The sequence below is a fragment of the Rissa tridactyla genome, chromosome 6 (genome assembly GCF_028500815.1).
Source record: "Rissa tridactyla isolate bRisTri1 chromosome 6, bRisTri1.patW.cur.20221130, whole genome shotgun sequence".
NCBI classification, from domain to species: Eukaryota; Metazoa; Chordata; class Aves; order Charadriiformes; family Laridae; genus Rissa; species Rissa tridactyla.
In genome coordinates, this window is record NC_071471.1 from 44982580 (window position 1) to 45003058 (window position 20479).

The 20479-nt window shown below is 37.4% G+C and overlaps 1 protein-coding gene across 1 annotated transcript; it reads left to right on the top strand.

The window, feature by feature from the left end:
• Positions 1-1786: 1786 nt before the first annotated feature.
• MAT1A (methionine adenosyltransferase 1A) lies at positions 1787-20152 on the top strand. Its single transcript, XM_054204816.1, has 9 exons — positions 1787-2122; positions 9385-9462; positions 10333-10455; positions 12181-12293; positions 13824-13967; positions 14650-14868; positions 17918-18100; positions 18609-18742; positions 19380-20152. The coding sequence occupies exons 1-9, from the start codon at positions 2029-2031 to the stop codon at positions 19480-19482; spliced, it is 1191 nt and encodes a 396-aa protein (XP_054060791.1). The 5' UTR covers positions 1787-2028; the 3' UTR covers positions 19483-20152.
• Positions 20153-20479: the final 327 nt, after the last annotated feature.

Sequence of the window (20479 nt, forward strand, 5' to 3'; positions counted from 1 at the left end):
TTCTGTTCTTAAGTGGCGTTGAAAACCAAGAAAAAACAAAACCAGAAGCAAGAGAGAGTGGAACTCACAGATTGACACTAGTCAGTCTTGTCTGCTTTTGCTGGAGGATTGTTTGTAGAATTGGAATGAAAACTCTTACCTGTATGAAGAAAGTTTTTATCAGAGGTGTTTTATCCATCCCCATCATGTCTTTCTTTACTTCCGTAGAGAAAAATAATTTACATTTAAGAATGAATATTTATCACTGGTGTTATTTTGCTTTAAAAGTTAATATAGTTTTTGAATGTTACCCATTAACTAGGGTTAATGTAATTAATTACTCTTTGGTCTTCTATTTTTTTTTACAAATTCAATTTCTCTAGGTGGTGTTAATGCGTAATTTATTCAGGCTTGGATAGAATCTTCATGTTAGTGGAATGGCAGTTTACTCCAGAGACAACAATGCCTCTTAACATGTATCTGATGTGTGAATTCTGCATTTTTAAGTGCAAACAGTGCTTTTCATTCTGTGAAGTAAATTCTGTACAACAGGAAACCAAGAAAATGTCTTTGAAATGAACAATTCCATGTCAATGATGGGGACGATGCTACAGCAGATTATTGGTGAACATTCACAGGCATTGGTTATTGTTTTCAGGAATGTAGGCAGAAAGTGAAAATTCTAATGAATTCTTACATAAATATGTAGCAAAGCAGAAATTTGAATCCAAAGGTCCATATAAAGTGATCTTTATCACTGGATATCAGTGATATCAGTGGAACAAGCAGTATGTTACTCATTCAAATCCACGTATCAGGTACGCTTTGAATGATTAAGAGGGTATGATTCAGTGTTCATTGAAGTAAAGGGAATTTTTTATTTTGATAGACCAATGATTTGGCCTGAGTTTGAGACTAGAATGGTTTCTGTAAAGGAATTAAGAATAATTACACTTTTTTATAATGGTGCAGTAGTGCTGGGCAGTTTCTGGATCTGGCCCATGGGTATGTTTACTTGTCTTTTGTATACTAACTTAAAGACACATATACCCAAAAATGCCACCTGTCTTCATACCTGTCATACCACCAGCATATTCCAGACGCGAGACATCTGACTAGAAGAGATTTTCAGTAGCAGAACTGAGCACAGAGTACTCAGATGTGGCAGTTACTGTTTTTCTAAGGGTTATGGAATACAATATGAGAATATCATACAAAAAGAGAATTGAGATGGATCTGAATTAATAGAAGAGAGGACCAAGGAAAAGAAAAGCAAAGGCTGAAGGGAGAGGTCTGCATAAATGAGAAGCACTCGTCATGCAAGATCTTATCAGATGTTTCGTCTCTCAAATGTGCATGAGAAATGAATGAAAATGAAAAAAAAATCATGAGAGAATTCTACTTTTCAAGAGATGAAAAAGTAAAAGGAAAACACAGTTATATCATGCAGAGCGAACTTCTTCCAGCCCCTTGCTGGGGAAGACATGCATTTACAGATTTTTTTACCTATCCCTGTAAAACCACAACACACACTTGGAAGCACAACATAGATCCCAGAATTAGGGGAGAGACAAACTGAAGAGGCAGCTGACCTGAACTGTGAGCAGTACTCCTGCGTTACTTCATGCTCAGTTGAGTTGCTAAGATAACCAATCTTGCACGGGTCGAATGCAGAATGTTTCCAAGAACTGAGTTAATTAGTGAAATATCCTAAAGTTAACTAACTCCCCTGCCAAGAAATGGGCTCTTCCATTTTCCTCACATGATTATCTAGGCACTTTCACTTTTCCATATATAGGAGCAGCTCAGGGACTGACAGATCAGGCTAGGTAGGGATACAGACTTCAGGCACATGCATACTCCTTGCGTGTGTACACAGATGCAAGCATACGCTGATTTCACACACTGAAATTCAGGTTAGTGTAAGAGGTAGCAAGTGAAGACAGCAGTAGTCCTGCTAATAAAGAACCTTCTCCTTTAAAGCAGACACTAAAGGTAGAACTCTTCAACGACTGTTTATAACAATCCATCAGGAAAAGCATCACAATCATGAATGGGCCAGTGGACGGTTTATGTGATCACACACTGGATGATGAAGGGGCTTTCATGTTCACATCGGAGTCGGTGGGAGAAGGACATCCAGGTAAGAAACCAGCTTTCGCAAATGCATTAAAAAATAGTATTTTTATTTAAAATGTTTTAAAAGCCTGAAGAAGAAGTCATATTCTATTAATCTTATTATAGAAGTTATTTGTAACAGGGTGCTTTTTACTTTATTTCTATTGGACCTTGTCCATATAAACTACAGAACCGCTATAACTAGGGTGCTTCCAACAGGAGCTTACGTGCCTATGCAGGGTGTCTGAGGAGGGCAGTGGGGTGTATGGTTGCTGCTCCTTCCTTTTAATCTGAATTTATTTCAGTATTGCTGTGGAGGCACAACTAGATTTCTGATAGACTCAAGTTTCACATATGGAGAAGAATGCATACCTTGCTTCTCAAGTTCCGTCTCTTTACAGGCCCTCTGAAACTGTCCTGCATATATGCTATGCTCTAAAACTGTCACCCACGACAGGAATATATCTAAGCAGGCTATTTTAAAGCTTTTAAAAATCAATGGTCCCAGCAGCTGTATGTGGCACAGTTGCTGACTTTTTTCCCCCCATTCCATCATCTGATGCAATATATGTAATTGCTTAAGCAAATAGTGGACAGTTATTTGCTAAACTTTATGTATGGTCAGCAGAGCTTAGTTCAATTTTATTGAAAACAAATGTTCATCTGCCATAAACACATACCTTATGTCAACAGCAAATGTGCCCCCAAATGAGGCCGGGGCACAATAGACTGTTTGATGTCCTGAAAAGTCTATTTATTTTAGAAGCTGATTTGGTGTCCTGTACCTTTTGCTATAATAAGGCTTTTTCATGTCTGTACTCATGTTATGTGAGTAAATCATAAATGGGTGGAATGACATAGCAGAGAATAGAAAGTTCAGCAGTGAGAATTTTATGTCTATAATTCTGATACTTTTCTATAATATTAACTTATTACTGCAGATCAAACCCATGGCTGATGCAATTGAGTACGTCTCTGTCAATGTCAAGGCAGTTACATCAGGTTAAGCCAGTTGGGGTTCTTTCTGACATAACGCAATAAGAAAATGACGACAACATTCAGTCCTTGGGACATAGGTCTCATCTCAAATTTATATATAATTATATCCAGCGTCTGTCATGCAAAGTAGTTTTGTAGGATAAATAATATTATGCGATATGGTAATTTTAAATTGATGATGGTATTTCCAAAGATGACAGGTCACAGTTTATGCTACTTTAATCATTATTTTTAATCCCCCTAGGGCAATAATAGATAAGTCTCAGAACAGAAAGAGTTCAACTGAGTCCCCAGGTTTAGCTTTGTCCCTTGATTTCCTTCGTTTACCAATTCTCTTTTTGTCTTGTTTTCTCTTTTAGAATTTGGGCTCTTTTTTAGTTCTTATTCAGATTCCCTTCTTTATTTCAAAAAAGTCTATTGGCCCTCAGTAGGCCTTTTTCTAAGCCCCATGAGCATTATTTCCCTCCTGCGCTGAAACACTTGCAGACCTTTGTTAAACAGTGTTACCACGTGTTAGATTTGTGTACAGCCCTTCATCTGGCAGAGGCTGCAGGTACTATGAGATGCGAAGTGGCAACCTGAGAGGCTTGAGTGAAAAACTGAAATTTTCTCAAGATGTTTTCAAGGCTGTGATGCTTATACTTTCTTAAACAGCCTAGGTCTTCATGTAGGGTACTGAAAACCCAAGCGCCTGTGACGAAGGAAAGGTACAGATTTTCCAAATCAAGGGAGGACAGGTTGACAGTAAGTAATTCTGGGTGGTCCTGCAAATTCTTGCTCCTGAACACAGCCCAGCAATAGGTCTTAATTGTCTCAGCGATAGCTTTAGTTTCTGACAGCAAATTGGCCACCTTTACATCCTGGCCAAACCCCCTTTTCCCTCTCTGTGGTTTTACACGGGCTATGTAGACTTGCTATTAGGTTTTTATCATCCAGGAAGATGTTGGCTATTTCTTAAAATGGGACCCAGTGTCTTAGGCTGTAGTTGGCCTTCTGACATTATCAGTAGCACTAGAATTTTATTGTGAGTTTTGAGTTCCCCTGTTTGATACCAAATGGATAGTTTGCATGTTTCTGATTATTTCTCTTCTGTATGTAATAGTATAATTTTGCTAGAGGGCATTATATGAAGTAAAGATCCTGAACCAGATCTTTGTCTGGTGGAAATTTGAATTGTTCTGATTATATTAGCTGAGGACTGAGTGCTTTAATGGAGACCTCCTTCTTAATAAACAAAGCAGGAGAAATTACATGCTTATTTATTTGGGTATACAGAGAACTGCCTCATACCTGTGCAATGCCTAAGAGTTGTGTGTCACTAAGAAGCCCAGATTCCACAGAAGCAAGTAATAGCTGGAAATAACATACAGGTATTACCTATGCTCCCCAAAGGCTTTATAGAAGACTCTGTTTATCCCATCTTCTCAGTCCAAATTCTTCAAAATCACTTGGGTATAAAATTTGGGACTTCCTTCCAGGTCTTTAATTTTGGCATTTAGTAGGGTAAATTCCAAACTCTCTGAAGATTTACATGTGACTTCTTCATTTCAATATAATGAAAGCACATAGATAGCAGCATGGGAAAGAAAAAGATTTCAGTGGTTTTTAGATAGCTGTTTTTTGTCACTGCTCCAGTTTGCTTTGTCCAGTAGCGTCTGTTCGTGCTGCACATTGGTTTCACTGTGCTTTGAAAGGTGTTGTGTGTTTCTCTGACCCACAATGTCGTAGAGGTGCCAAACTACTTAAGAACAATTCCTTCCCCTATCTGGTGTGACTTCGGGTGGAATTGCCTGCAAACAGAATGTCATTCAGTTTTCCAGTAAGTATCAAGGAATCTCTTTAAAAATATAAGAGAAAACATCTGTTAAAAGCACCCTCAGTTTTCCAACCATATTAGAAACATGTTTATCTTCTGGATATTCAGAGAAAAAAAACACAAAAGAAAACAAACGAACAGAAAATGCAGATCTTTCCAGCAAGTTGATGCTTGCATGTCTTATATCTAAAGTTATATATACTTAACAATGTCAAACATTGTATATACTTAGCAATATATATAATATTCCAGTGAACTGTGTATTGAACAAAGAGAACAGATGTACAAGATGTTTAAACAGTGTAGTGTTAATATTGAAGTACCACTGCAGTTATCAATTAGGACTCCTCAAGAGTCTTAAAATAGGAAAAATGTAATACAGCACAATTCAGCTATTCGAATTCAGCTATTCGAAGTCTTTCTAGTGAAACTTTTTTGGTGGAAAGCTTATTTTTTGATGAAGTGCTCATGATAAGTATCTGAGTTTGTTGACTGTTTTAATTTTTTAACAGAAAACTGAGAATTCCTCAGTTTATCATATTTTGAATATGTATTTTCACATTCTAGTTTAAAATGATTTTTTAATGTTGATATAAATAACATACCAAATTTTATTTTGATGATTACAAGTTTTTAAGAAAATCAAACTTCCCTTTTGAGATGTTCAATGTTTATTATATTTACTACACCATCAAAGCCAAAAGTGTGGTTGTACCTGTTTGTTGTGCTTCAAAGGGCGGAGATTTTTTTAACTGCAGTTGTTACTGCTGTTCATAGATTTTGTGTGTGTGTGTGGTGAATCCATGAAGCGGAATTCTTGGAGAGGTCCTGAGAACTTGCAGATGTCATGGCTTGTGTTAGGCTCTTACATAGTCTAGATTCACATCACGAACTTATGTCCAACTCTCTGGAAAACTGAAGCTCCTTCTAATTATTAGAGATCACTTTTGTTGTTGAATGCCTCCTTTACTTCAGAATTTGACAACTGGGCATTTGAGTAGGCTTTATCATCAGCTCCCCTGGACTCATTCATTCCTTTTATAGTTAGCAGGAGCTGTTTTACAGCTGATTGGCACCTCTGCCATAAGGTTGGGTCTGTGGGATGGTTGGATTTCACAAAAAGAATTCATGGTTATCTAATACTTTTCTACTCAGTCAAGAAATCCTCAGCCTAGACATCCCTTTTGCAATATTCATCCTATTGGGTAGTAATTCACTACATGAAGGTATGCATGAACTGAATTCTTACCTATTACATCATTTTTTTAGACAATAAGGCCTCACCAGGGGGGGTGGGGGGGTGGGGTTGGGGGTGTCCATTATGCTTTCCCTGTTTCCAAAAAAGAAGGAACAAAAAAAGGAAGGAAATATTGGACAAACAAGTCCTGTCACCTTTAGCAGCTAATAAGAGAAATGGGATGATTGGAATGAGAAATTTAAATAACAGAATGAAGGGTGCACGAAGCTGCTAAGCATTACTAAAAATAGAACGCCTGGTTTTATTTTACACTAGAGACCTTTACTAATAGACGTGCCTTTAATTTAATGCATTAATCAGCCAATCATCCAGCTAGATTTCTCTTTCCAGTCTTGATAGATATGTCTGTATCTGTATTTGGATCTAGTTGTACTAGAACTGTTGGTTGTTGCAACAACGATTAGATATGACTGGCAACTGTTGTTAAACTGATTTGTCTTAGCCTATCTTAATCTGAAGATATGCTATCAGCATAGTGGATTAAATTATTCTGATTTATTGTTTTAATTGATTAAATTCTCACATATATTTTAAAGACCAGAACAGACCTCTCATATATAATCTGGTCTGACCTCAATACACAGGTAATAACATTTCGTGCAAGAATTCTTCCAACATGCCAGTAAATTATGGTTTAATTTCATTCATACCTTTTAAAAAGATATCCAATTTTCATCTAAAGATTTGAAGGAACAAGGAATCCTTTCACTGGATTCTCACCCTTTTAAAATATTCCTTTTTGAATCTGTATCTGTCTCTCTTTAATTTCCAGCTCTCAGCTGTAGTTACATTATTGTCCATCAGGCAAAAACTTTTCTCTCAGCATATTATTTTTAGGTTCTTAGAGACTGTGATCCCAATGCCTGTAAGGATTTCCTCTGGTAGGTTGCCTTTCCTTCAGCTTTTCAAAACTAGATTGCTCTTGATTGATTTCATGCTGTAAGACAGACTTTTCTGATTTGGGGGCATTCTTCTCAGTCTATCTTAAACCTTCCTGCAGCTTCTTAATGTCATCTTTGGAATACCACCACCAAAATTCAGTATTTCTGTAGCAATGTCACAAATCCTATTGTATGGAGATAATTTCATTTCTATGGACGACTGTTCATCTGGTTTTCTATCATAATCTTTTCAGAGTAACAGTTTTGTAAGACAAATGCTCCCCTTCTGTAAATGTGGACATATGCTTTTGGTTCATGAATGTTTGCTGTGTTATTTCTCTGAGAGGGATGCAAAAGAGCTGCTTTTCTATCTACTGTAGATACTAATGATACAGTTCATACAAAAGAAAAAAAAAAACAGCCATGAAAACATCCTGTTAAATCATCCCTTATTGATTTCACTGCCTACTATGGCTAATGCTCCCTTGAGACATTTAGTGGAAGTTTTAATTCATGAATTGATTTCAACCCCAGCATGCAAAACCAACATAAGGTTCTTTGTACCAGATAGGTACCATGAGGAGAAATGAGGATGAATTAGTCATATGGGATTACCTGTGCCCTTCTTAAATGCTTTGGAAAGTATGTATGTAATATCCCGGTATGTGCCATACAGGGAACTTAGACAAGCATGGGACGTTGGCACCTACTGCAGGTGAGATGTGCTTCATGTGGAGCAAGGACAGGGATAAAAGTTGTTCCTGGCATAGAAACTACGGGTGGTGGAAAAAAGATTACAAAGCCATCTCAATCACTATGAGTTTACTGCAGGGCATTGGACCTACACTAAGAAGGTCATCCTATCCCAGTTGCTCTGTTGTCCCACCCAGGTAATCAAAAATTACATATTTTCATCAATAATTTTTGCTCTTATGCTTGAAAATACAGCTATATTTACTGATAAAAATAGAAACTTTGAAGAGAGCAAACGGAGATAATTTTAATCACCCCTGCCACCTGTGTCCCCAGTCTTGCTAAACAAGGTTCATTTGGACTTCTAACTGAATTGCAAGAAAGGTGTCTGATTCCTGGTTTTGGTAATAATTGTCCCAAATTTAGTAATCCATGTACAGTTCTTGCAAGGCTGAAAGTTCCAATGCAACTTACATTTGCTAATTGTCTTTTGCGTTCGTTTTTTCTGTTTTGAAGAGTGTCAGAATCACATCGGTTCTCTAGTCTTTGGTTTGTCCCTCTTAGATAAATGTACACCTTCCTCATAAAAATAAATGAGAATTTATTTTGACTTGAGGTTAAACGTATTAAAAGGCTCTAATGACATACTCGTACAAAACTTTGCTTTCCAACAGGTTGTGTTGCAAACGTCAAGGTAGGAGATTATTTTGCCACACAGCATGTTATGGCAACATCTAAACATAGTATACAATACTAGACTTTTTTTAAGAACAATAAAATAAAAATATATGAAGAAAATGTAGCATTTTCCTGTGGAAGGCGTTGCTGTGGGTGCTGCCCTTCTGTGTTCATTAGATTAGCTACATTATTTGATTAAGATTCATTATTCATTAAGAAGGTAAGAAAAGAAAGAAAGAAAAAGAGAAAGATTATTATGATAAACCTGAGCCGAAACCTTAGTATTTGGGATGTAACTGAAGATATGTTCAAGATTTACCTCAGGCAAACTTCAGTTGGTAACCCCTTCTTGCTTCTGTGTGTGCTGCTCGCTCCCCTGCCTTAGGGGAGTTGGAGGGATTATTAGGAGATGGCATTGCAGGATGGTAGGAAACGGTGGGAAGTAGCAAACCCGAAACAGGCACTTGACTCTGAGCTCTGCATTATCTGTATTAATCTGAACGCTTTCTCAGGCTTTACCAGCAGTGTTGGTCAGGTACATTCTAGCTTTCTGCTGGGGAGATGGAAGGTGATGGTGGAATACCACCTTCTTGTTAGAATACTTCTGACGTGGAGCGCGTGCTGTGTTGGCTTGCAGTGTTAGAGAAGGAGAAGGCTGGGAGTAAAACCTCAGCCTCTCAGGTAATTCTATGCATAGCGTACTTGTTGCACACTTAAGTGCAGAAAACTACAGGTAAAGTTGTAGTCACCGTTAGTTTACAACAGTAAGCAATTCCCATTGTATCTACTGACTTTTCTTGCAGGATGTTTCATATGTCTTTCTATTTAGATAGCTTAAATACTCCAGTAATAAGCCATAAAATAATTCCTTGCTGAAATACCTGCCTATTCAAAGTGATGCAAACCCTCCATGTTTTGTACTGAGTGCTATGGTTTTGAATCACAACTTTGATATCTTGCAGATAAAATCTGTGATCAAATCAGTGATGCTGTACTAGACGCCCATCTCAAACAGGACCCGAATGCCAAAGTTGCTTGCGGTAAGTTGTTTGCTGCTTTAAGTCATCAGTCAGTCACCGTTCTTTCTTTTATGATCTTCGTAAAGACCTTGGTGCTAACTCATTTTTTCTCTCAAAAAAATACATAAGAATTAGTCTCCAAGACGAGGAGAGATGGGAATGAACAGTACAAGTTTTTATAAAGACTGAAGGCTAAGCAGGCTGTATAAGGGTAGGATAGTTAATTTTGTGCGTGGACTAGATTTTCCTGGGAGAAACAGATGTTTCTTCATTACAGTGGATTTTTGAAAGAATAATTGAATGTTTTGTTGAAAAGTTAATTTACTATATTTAATAAAGTACTATTTTTTTCAGTCCAAGTCGCCATAACTGCTTATTTTTTGAAATCTCTTCAGAAAGAGTTGTACCATCAACTCTCAGGTTCACGTATTATGTAACTAAACCCCATCTTCAGATTATTCCTCCTGGGACTGGAGGCAAGTTTTCAAAGTAGTTGGTCACTGGTGAGTTTTATTTAGCCTCAGTACGTACCTTAGAGTGATTAAGTGGATTTAGAAATCACAGTTTAATGCTATATTTCCCTAAAGTCTGTGCATATCACTGAATCATGCTCAGTGTTTGGACCTTCCCATTTGTAAATTAGACATATTAGTCCTTTCCTTACTTTCAGATTATGGTGTATATGAAAAGAATTTGTTGTTGAAGGGGCCAATAATGCTGAAAATATGGGTAGAAAGGACTTAAGCTGTATATACCCAGTACATCTGGGTATAATCTGGGTAAAACCTGGTATACATCTAGGAAAAATCACCATCATCACAAGCATAGTTATTTGTCTTATTGGAATGGGTTATTCTGCTGTTATAATTCCGTTTTCATCTCTCTTTTCAGAGACAGTATGTAAGACAGGAATGGTGTTGCTTTGTGGGGAGATCACATCTCGTGCTGTTGTGGATTATCAACGAGTTGTCCGAGATGCAATTAGACATATTGGCTATGATGATTCAGCTAAAGGTTGGTGGAAAAACTCATGAAATCCTTGAAGAGCAAGAAATAGGCAACTGCAAAACAGGTCTGTCACCATTTCCATGTATGGGCTTTAGGAAGCCTGATAAAAACTGAATATCCTGTGTGAATGCTGCTTACATGGTGCTACGTGATACGCTTTCTGGCTTTACCCAGTAAGTAGAAAAACCATCATACATTAGTTAAAACTGAAAGGGAGTTGGCAGAATGTACTTTGGACTGTGGTATTAGGCCAGAATGGTTAACTGCATCTTGAGCCACAGAATCTACCACTCCTCCAAACCTGCAAGAACTTGAATCGTGGTTATTCATTTGGCAAGCCAAATGATGCATCTTGGTGCAAAAGAGAGAGAAGAAGGAAGCTCCTTCATTTTGTTGTACCATTATATATTTGTACTGTGGTAGCATCTTGAATTCTGTGTAAGGCAGGTTCTCACTGTGCAAGGTGCTTTGTTAGCTCTGAACAACTCCTCCTACACTGCCCAGTGTGCAGCCCAAATCCAGTTTGTATGATGCACAAATGATAAAAAAGACAAAATGCTTTATATACCAGACACATTTAATTTTCTAATTTGCCATGTATCTGTTTATACATTACAAATATTCTGAGTTTACTGTTACAGTGGAGTGTATCTTTTAAGAGCTTTTGGTTAAAAAAAGTTGTTTCCTGCAGTCCTTTAATTGCTATTGAATTTACAGGGACGTTGTGGAGGGAGAGTACTATACCAGCACATCTGCAGGTTACCTCCACCATCAAGTAACAGCAGTGCTTTCAGAAAACGCTGGCAAATCTAGTAGGTCATAAATCTCCTTTTTATCCCAACTGCCAAAAATGATAAGGGGAGATGTGGTGACCCAGTGAAAAACAATTTCTATGCAGAAGTAAAACAAAAAGATAAACCAAGCAATTGCACACAGAAATATAACTTTTCTTCTCCACATAGCCTACGTAAAAGAGGGTGAGGAGCATTCTTCAAGTGGATCACATGCATATGGACATGTATGTATGTTGTACTGGCTGACCATGAGTTTGGTCAGCAGCTACAGTTCTAGGAAAGGTTGGATTTGGAGAGAAGCAAGTTGCTATTAATATACCTAGGAACAGGTGGAAAATTTTGCCACGGTCTTCTGTAAGTCTTTCAATTTCTTTTTAAAACCTTCCTTTTGTTCTTTGAAAGTAATGTAGGGTAAATTTCTACTTTCAGGTTTGCTGTGAGACTTGAATCTGCTTTTTTTTTTTTCTCTGTTTGTGGCTCTCCTACAAACTCCTGCAAGAGACTTAAATACACACATTGCTTTACATGTATTACAAATAATGTATCAGAGAGCAGAGCCTTCGGTTCCTGAAAACATCAGCTTTTAGAAATTTATGTAGAAGTTTTTAATACTATTGATTTAGGAGAGGTTCATGATTTACTTTTTTCACTAGTTTTCTGCAGTTAACAATTCATAATGTGAATTGGCTTGGCATAGGGTGACAATGCAAGAGAAAACAAGCAGTAACAAGCAATAAAGGCAACCCTATAACCCCCCCCCTTCCAAAAAAGGTTTCAAGTGTTGTATTGACAAAAAATTTCACTAAAAATAGCAGTTAGGTTTTGAGTTCTGAATGCAGTATCCTTCGGAATGAAAATTTTTTCATATGGTTCCGTGTTACTTTCTTTAATTGTGACAGAAAAAAGCTAATTCACCACTATTCTTTTTTCCAAATAGGCTTTGACTACAAGACTTGCAATGTTTTAGTGGCACTGGAACAGCAGTCACCTGATATTGCCCAAGGTGTTCATTTACACAGGAATGAAGAGGATGTTGGTGCTGGAGATCAGGTACATGTAACATCACATCTAAAACATCAAAGCTATTGAATGGAAAAAATTTACCCCATCTTATTGCCCTATTTTCTAAATCAAAACCCATGTGAAGATTTCCACACTTCCATCTTGGACTACCCCAGAATAAAACCCATGTATTTATTAAAACAGCTGGAAGTTCTTTGAGGTCAAACTTTTGCCTGGTGTTTGTTACAGCACTTCATGCAAGTTAGGAAAGCTGTGGCAGTTTGTAGTAGCTTAGGATGTGTCCTTAGAACTCAGGAAGGTTTTTTGCTTATGTATTTCATGTTTTTGTTGAGTAGCTCTAGCTTCATTAGACCATTTGTCTTGCAGCCAGACTTGTCTTGTAAGATGGAATAAACAAAGGATCTGTTTACTTTCACAGAACTCGTGAGATTTTACACAGCACAAAATTAGGCGATGTTTCAACTGTCTTCAGCATTAGTACAATGAAGGCAAATATGCCAGAGTACTTTTAGTTCTCACTTATTTCCCAGAGGCAGCTATTTTAATAGGTGTTCCACATAATTAAGGCTGTCCAAGCTGCATTTCTATGAGCTAAATAACACATGTAGATAATTATGGTATGTTCCCAAGAGAAAGATGCTAACATAAAACCACCATAATCTGACTGATGCCAATATGAGCGAGTTTAACATTTACAGTAGTTATCATTAGTAGTAATATCTAGTTTATAACAACGCTGTTGAGAACCATAAGTGGAGCTATCAGAGTCCAGGAGCAAAGCTAATATTGTTCAAAAAACCCTTGAGGACTAAATTAAAATGCTTTTATGCTGTCATGGGGACATAATACTGCATAACATGAAAAGATATCTGACTTTCTTTGGCACTTTGTTGGCCTCCCTTCCCATTGTATCAAAGTACCTTCCTGTCTTTTCTTTTTTTTTTGGTCACAACATACATTGGATGAAGAGAAAGAAAATGCTGGTAACTCTGTTTAACAAATGATAACCTGATGCAGGGAACATGACTGAATAAGAGCAGAAGCTGTGACTAGAAGCATGTAGCATTGAAAATCTGAGGCAGGTGCCATAAACTGTTGAATCGTATGTCCTTCATGGAGTATTCACATCTCATTCCACTGAAATTTCAGATGCAAGCTGCAGTACAAGTGTGTTTGTATTCATACATAAAAGCCTGTACAACCTTTCCAGGCTAATTATAACACCTTTCCTATGACAGAAATTTTTTTGCTCCAACATATTTTTATTTCTGTGAAATAACCTGATTTTTTCACCAAAACTTCTCCCTTTTTGTCCAGGTTTCCAGCTCAACATGGAAACCTTCAGGCTTTCAGTGAAAAATTCTAGGAACGTGGTTTGTTTCTCATTACACTGCAACATGTTGGAGCCTGACCTCAGTTTAGGCTTCTTGCACTGTAAAGTAAAACAGTAGAAAGTAAACCAGAGGGTACTGTTTACTCTTTGCTTCAGATGAAATCTTGTTGCCTTTGGTTGTGATGCTTTTAACAGTGATTGAAGCATATCTTCTCCTCCTGTAGGGTTTGATGTTTGGTTATGCAACAGACGAGACAGAAGAATGTATGCCTCTAACAATTATTCTTGCTCATAAACTGAATGCCAAGTTAGCAGAGTTGAGGCGTAATGGAGAACTTCCTTGGCTGAGACCTGACTCTAAGACACAGGTAAATACTGCTAGAGACAGTCCAGATCATTGAAAACGCAAACATTTTCTTTGCAGAAATCTTAAATATTTTTAAAAACAGCAATTGATGGTGTTCAGAGTATGGGGATAACCTACAAGTAGAAGATATATAAACTACAAGTAGCAGATATAACATTTCCACTGCTTATAATATTGTCTCCTTGACTGTTGGAAAATGGTTAACCTATATCAGAGTGCTAGGAGCACTTAAAACACCTACCAGTGAAGAAACATTTAACCCTTCAGACCTAAGTGGTCTGTAATTTTTGAAAAAGCGATGGGAGATCCAAAGGATTGATTTTGTATTTAGGGATTTGGGTTGGTCTTTTTGAAGATGCGCTGAAAACATCCATTTCTGAGGCTTGGGAGTTTTACTGGAAATCCCAATGGAACTACACATTTGGACAATTTCATAGAAAATCTGGTTGTCCATATTGAGTCTTTTTATTTATTTATTTTTCTCAGCACAGCAAAAATGACGAATGAAAAAATAGGCTTCATCTCCCATACCTTGGCAGCAATGTGAGCAGTGATCACTATAACATCAGCAATGACATTTGCTACAATTTTGCTCTTTGTATAGCATGACTTTTGATGTAGACCAGTAATAGGTTTTATAGCAATTTTGTTTTTTACTTCCTCCATCTCCCTGTTCTGTTCAGGTCACAGTTCAGTATATGCAGGAGAATGGAGCAGTCATCCCGGTGCGTGTTCACACCATTGTGATATCTGTGCAGCATGATGAAACCATTTCATTGGAGGATATGCGCAGAACCCTGAAGGATCGTGTGATCCAAGCTGTTGTCCCTGCAAAATACTTGGATGAGAAAACTATTTATCACCTTCAACCTAGCGGACGTTTTGTTATTGGAGGGCCTCAGGTTTGTGTTGTATTATTTTGGTGCTTTTATCAACTTGCCTTTGTCATTGGGTGTGTGTCTTAAAATAAATGCTCAGCTTTTTGGCATGTCTGTCCTAGGGAGTAAAAAGCAAGCTGCAGTTGTGGGGGAAGCACTTTGTGTGCCAAAGTAACCTCTGAGGGCATGGTTGTATCACACGTGTTGTGACTAGGCAGGCAAGTTGAGCAGAATCTTATGTTGCATGTGGAATGTACAGCTCTGGGTTTCCTTAAGCTCTCCCAACTGCAGCACTGAGAGAGACATGCAACCCTTTCTCAGGAAAAGCACTCTTTACAAAGAGATGGACAAGAGAAGGTTTACTTCTCTTACAGTGAACCTGGTTTTCAGGTCCGTATAGCTCACACTGTTCTGCCTGACACCAATGAGAGCTGAAGGTGTTCATCTGTTCTGAAAATCAGCCCCTAACAGGCTTCTCATGGTACAAAAATAAATGTTGCTTTTGCTTTATCTAGGCAATGGAGGACCTGGGATTTATAATTTGATCACAGAAGTCAGGCAGAACTTCCACTCTCTGTAGGATCAGGACTTCTGAGGTTTAGTTTTTGGAAAGAAATTCACCATTTCCAATGTTTTAGTCTTCAGTTCACTATCACAGCAAAACTTCAAAGCTCCTTCCTGAAATGAAGTCCAATTTTACAACAAATCCAAGTAGATATTGTTTTTCCTTTGCTGTTCAAGTTCATTAATTTACTGAAATTTCCCAGAATTATTTCTAAGGTGCTGTGTCTTTTTGACATTAGTGCCACGGAATAAGTAGGAAGGTGATGAGATGAATCATTATAATAATGATTATACAATCATTGACATCCTAGACTATGGACAAATGGAGAGGCAAACTTGAGCTTTAACTTGGAGCAAATAAACCAATGCAGCAATCACAGCTACGTATAAAAAGAAGGCTACACATATGAAAATTTTCAGGTGTGCACTGAACTGCACCAATTTAAAAATGTAATATAATTGCATTTGGTAAGCCAACTGTGAATACCTTTTCTACTCTTTTTGCTTTTTCTACTGTGTATTTCATATGTTTGCACATACACAGAGGCACGTTGCAGTGTGTGTTTGCAGCTTTTTAAACCTGGGACAAGTTTACTTAGTATGGGTCAATCTGTCTGTCTGTCCATGGCCTTACAAATGCTATCATCACTTGTGCAATTTACAATAACATTGCGGCAATCAGAAAATAACTGTTTCTTTCCTTGTCTTTTACATCTTGAACTTTCTGATTACTTTTTATGAGTATTACTCAGTTTTATTTTTAACAACGCTAGCTATAGAAGGCATTTTAATCTCCAGTTCAGTTCATCCGAGGAAGACACATGTATTTCACTCGGGACGTTCACCTTATGTTTTTGAGCACTGTAGTACCTTGAATTCTGGCTATGGCAAAATTAGCAATTTTGCTGCTATCACCATTTTTCGAACAGCAACACCCACTGGTACTATGAAGACATTACAGCTCGTTTCAAAGGTGGCTTCCACAGGCCTTACAAATGCATTTGTGCTCTTTCAGCACCTTTAAAATGAGAGGTTTTGGTGTTTGTTTGTTTGTTTGTTTGTTTGTTTCCCTTTCACCGGTCCATTTCTCTTCCTGTTACTTGGTTCTGCAGTCAAGTCATGATGGCACATGAGGCATTCTTGTTGCAATTGTCTGTGCCATCAGAAAGTTTTGATTCAAGCAGAAGAGCCTCAGGAGGACAGGATCCTTTAAATAAGCTCAGCTATCTGCAATTCAGATTTACATTTTGCTGCTTTCTTAGCAGCATGGAACAAACAGTGCCAAAGGTTTTCTTCTGTGTAGACAAGACACACAGTCTTTCTAAGAAAAACTTTGACTCTCCGCTTGTGTTTGCCATGCAAACGTTCCAGCAGTTGAATTTTACTGACATGATATTCCACAGAATCTCAAACCTGCCTGCACAGGTGGAGACTGAATTTCAAATTTGACCATGTTTCCATTCACACTGGAAAGATTAAGCATTTGGTAAATTGGGAGGGTTAGGCAATTAAACAGGTACTGATCAGCTAGCCAAGATCAAATGAAAATATGAAGTACTTGTGAGGTGCAATCAGGATAGCTGTGTAGGCAGCTAGAAGTTTATCTGCACTTCCTTATTTAATATTTTAGAATATTCACAATTTAGAATATTTAGAATATTCACAACAAGTACCTGTTATTAGAAAGAAGTAATCGTTCTTTCTCAATTACCTGTAACTGCTTACTACTCCATACCTGTTGTGTATAGTTTAAATTAGACTATAAATATTTTGGGATTGAAAATGTGGGGTTTAGTCCATATTTGTACGACAGTCTCTGTAATGATACCGCACTGGAAGTGTTGGGTGCTTGCTTCCATGTAATCATAGAATCATAGGGTTGGAAGGGACCTCTGGAGATCATCTGGTCCAACCCCCCCCGCCAGAGCAGGGTCACCTGGAGCATGTTGCACAGGAACACGTCCAGGCGGGTTTTGAATGTCTCCAGGGTTGATAAAGTAGCACTGACATACCTTTCAATGGTAAATACAAAAAAGTCATCTACTATTTAATATTCACACAACTTCAGATTTTGACCAAAAGATATGAAAGCCTGATTATTACTTTTTTAACAGTGTAAAACCTGTCAATACTTCCTATATGGCACATAAATTGTTAGCAATATTCTGTATTCAGTTTGGATGTGGTAGATATGTCACTTCTAAACCAAAGTTCCCATATTGTCTGGAATATTTACTTTTGAAATAGGCAGTGCATGCTGTAGCTATCTGTGTATAAACCTGTTTACTTGATTGCAGTTGTGAATGGCTTGTCCTATGAATCTGGCTTTCAAGAACACTTATAGCCACCGTTGTAGTTTGGTGAGACAAGTTCATTCCTTCATCTTCCCCACAGCAATCCATATGTGGTGAAATTACACCTTCTTGTAGCCTTCTGAAGGATGCATATCATTGTTTGAGACTTATAATAAAATGGATTGTAAAATGGGCGAATTCTTTTGCTGATTCAGGGTGATGCTGGTGTTACTGGTCGAAAGATCATTGTGGATACTTACGGTGGCTGGGGAGCCCATGGAGGTGGTGCCTTTTCTGGCAAAGACTATACGAAGGTGGACCGATCAGCTGCGTATGCAGCCCGTTGGGTGGCCAAGTCTCTTGTGAAAGCTGGACTCTGTCGCCGTGTTCTGGTTCAGGTATGGTTTTGCTATGAATGTTGTTTTTCTCAAAAGGATTTTTCCTTTTCAATTTTACCTTGAACACACATTGTATGAGACACTGTAGTAGAAGCAGTCTTGATCATGACTTGGGGTTGAAGAAAGGAAGACCTTGACGTGCCTGGTTCAAGACCACTGTAATGTCGCTAATAGGCTATCACCTTCTCGAAGCTCAGCCTTTTAATTTAACTTTCATTTCATTGGCTGTTTTTCTGGACATTTATTGAGCCCTCAACCCTTTGACACCTATCATGGAAATAAACGTGGGGTAACTGGATAATGGAAAAGAAAGTTACCAGAGACATCAGCATAAGTTTTATCTTTTTTTTTTTCTGCAAATACAAATTGCACAAATATGGGAAATGGAGGAGATGATGCCTTTAGTTTTCCTAAGACGGTTCATGAATGAATTCTTTCTTCTGTTGCACACTTTTGGCGACTGGGGTACCGAGTTTATTTGCTGACTATGGTGTCTTTTTTGCCATAGGTTTCTTATGCCATTGGGGTAGCTCATCCACTATCCATTTCACTGTTCACTTATGGAACTTCCAAAATAACAGAGAAAGAGCTGCTGGACATTGTGCACAAAAACTTTGATCTTCGGCCTGGAGTCATTGTCAGGTATAGAAACACACAAAAAGGAAAATATCTTGGTGATCACATCCCAGAAATGACTTCCTGTAAAACCATTAGATGTTACAATGTAAGAGTCAGGCTCTTGAATCAGCATGGGATTGTTCCATGCAGTACAAAAGAGACTTTTCTCTCATTTTGTCATTGTCAGTCTTCACAGTTGATACTTTTTATGGATTTACCAGTGTGCCGTATCTTTTAAGACAACAGATGTACTTTTCAAGTTTCATATGAAACATAAACATTTCATCATCTGGCCTTATATAGCATGTGGAATTTAAATAAAATAAGATAATTTTTTTTATTCCAATAATTTTAGGTTACTTTGCTGTGAAGAAAGATATGCTTTGTTTTACAAAAGGAATTGGAGGTTATTTCACCTTTTCTGTTAAAATTATTAATTCTCAATAACAACTTTTGCTGTAGCCCTAAAGTACTTCACATTTAAGTTTTGTTGTCGTTGTTACGGTTCTCCATTGGACATGTTCACTGGTATGCTTGCATCTCCACAATATGCATGCCTGACTAAGGGCATGAAATGGATATCAACGTCAGGATTTTAATTTTAGTTATCATAAAGTATCTTAATGTGAAAAATTTTCTCTTCTTTTTATTATACACACAGGGATTTGAACCTAAGAAAGCCCATTTACCAGAAGACTGCATGTTATGGTCACTTTGGAAGAGAAGAATTCTCGTGGGAGGTGCCTAAAAAGCTTGTGTTTTGACACTATTAATCACCCTTTAAAAACAGAAAGTAAGAGAAGCTCACTAATGATGAGGATGCTTCCAAAAATCAAATCTGACAGCTTTGTATTCAACAAATGGAAATTTAGATTTTAAATGGAAAGAAAGAAAAAGATATTTTTCTTGGAAATTGATTTTTTTTTTTTTTAACCCTCAATGTCTTTCATTATCTAAGATATAAAGGACAGTCTTTTTTAATCAATACAAGACAAAAAAAAAATACAGTTTACTTTTTATTGCTGCTCTGTTGGTTCTTCTGATAAAGGCAAAGTATGACTCAGGTACGCAAACCAATGGCTGAACCTCAAACCTTTCATGGCCAAAGGCGAAGACGACTTTCCCAACTCTGACTAAGGATCAGCAGATCTCTTGCTTCTAATTAGACAATGGGAAATTCTGGGGTCCAATTTCCTTACTGGAGTTAGCATTGCATACAGCTGGGGGTTGTTTTGATGGGAGAGGGCTGAATATCACATAACTGTATGTTAGCCTCTTTCGTAGAAGATGTTGACATATATGTAATATTTAAATTACCTTCACTGTGTATGTGCTCTTACTATTGTGTTTCAATTACCTGTGGTTTTGAAACATAAGTGTTCTCCTATAAAACAACAATCATAGAATAAAAAGCTTTTTCCTACCAGGTATGTAGAGGTGCCTCTTTTTCCATTTTTTTAATATCGCTGTGTAATGGTCCATCTCAACTCACCTTCTTATATTCTTGTAGGATTTTAATTTACCAACATAATTGAATTTCATTAGATTTTGGAATTGTGATATGATTTCATCTTTTACTACGTGTGGGATCACTCTTTAGTCCTTGTGATTAGTAGAAAAAATATTAGGTCTTTATCTTTAACACTTAGATTTTTCTTATAGAGTAGTCTCTCATAATATTTGCTCCCAAATGTTAGGTTTGATGTAATTTTGGAATAAAATAAAGTGCGTAGAAATAATTGCAAAACATCAACAAATATA

Coding starts and splice junctions, on each gene's coding strand:
- MAT1A (XM_054204816.1), top strand. CDS start 2,029: ATGAATGGGCCAGTGGACGGTTTATGTGATCACACACTGGATGATGAA. Junction 10,456..12,180: donor CTATGATGATTCAGCTAAAG/GTTGGTGGAAAA, acceptor TTTTCCAAATAG/GCTTTGACTACAAGACTTGC. Junction 14,869..17,917: donor TTGTTATTGGAGGGCCTCAG/GTTTGTGTTGTA, acceptor TTGCTGATTCAG/GGTGATGCTGGTGTTACTGG.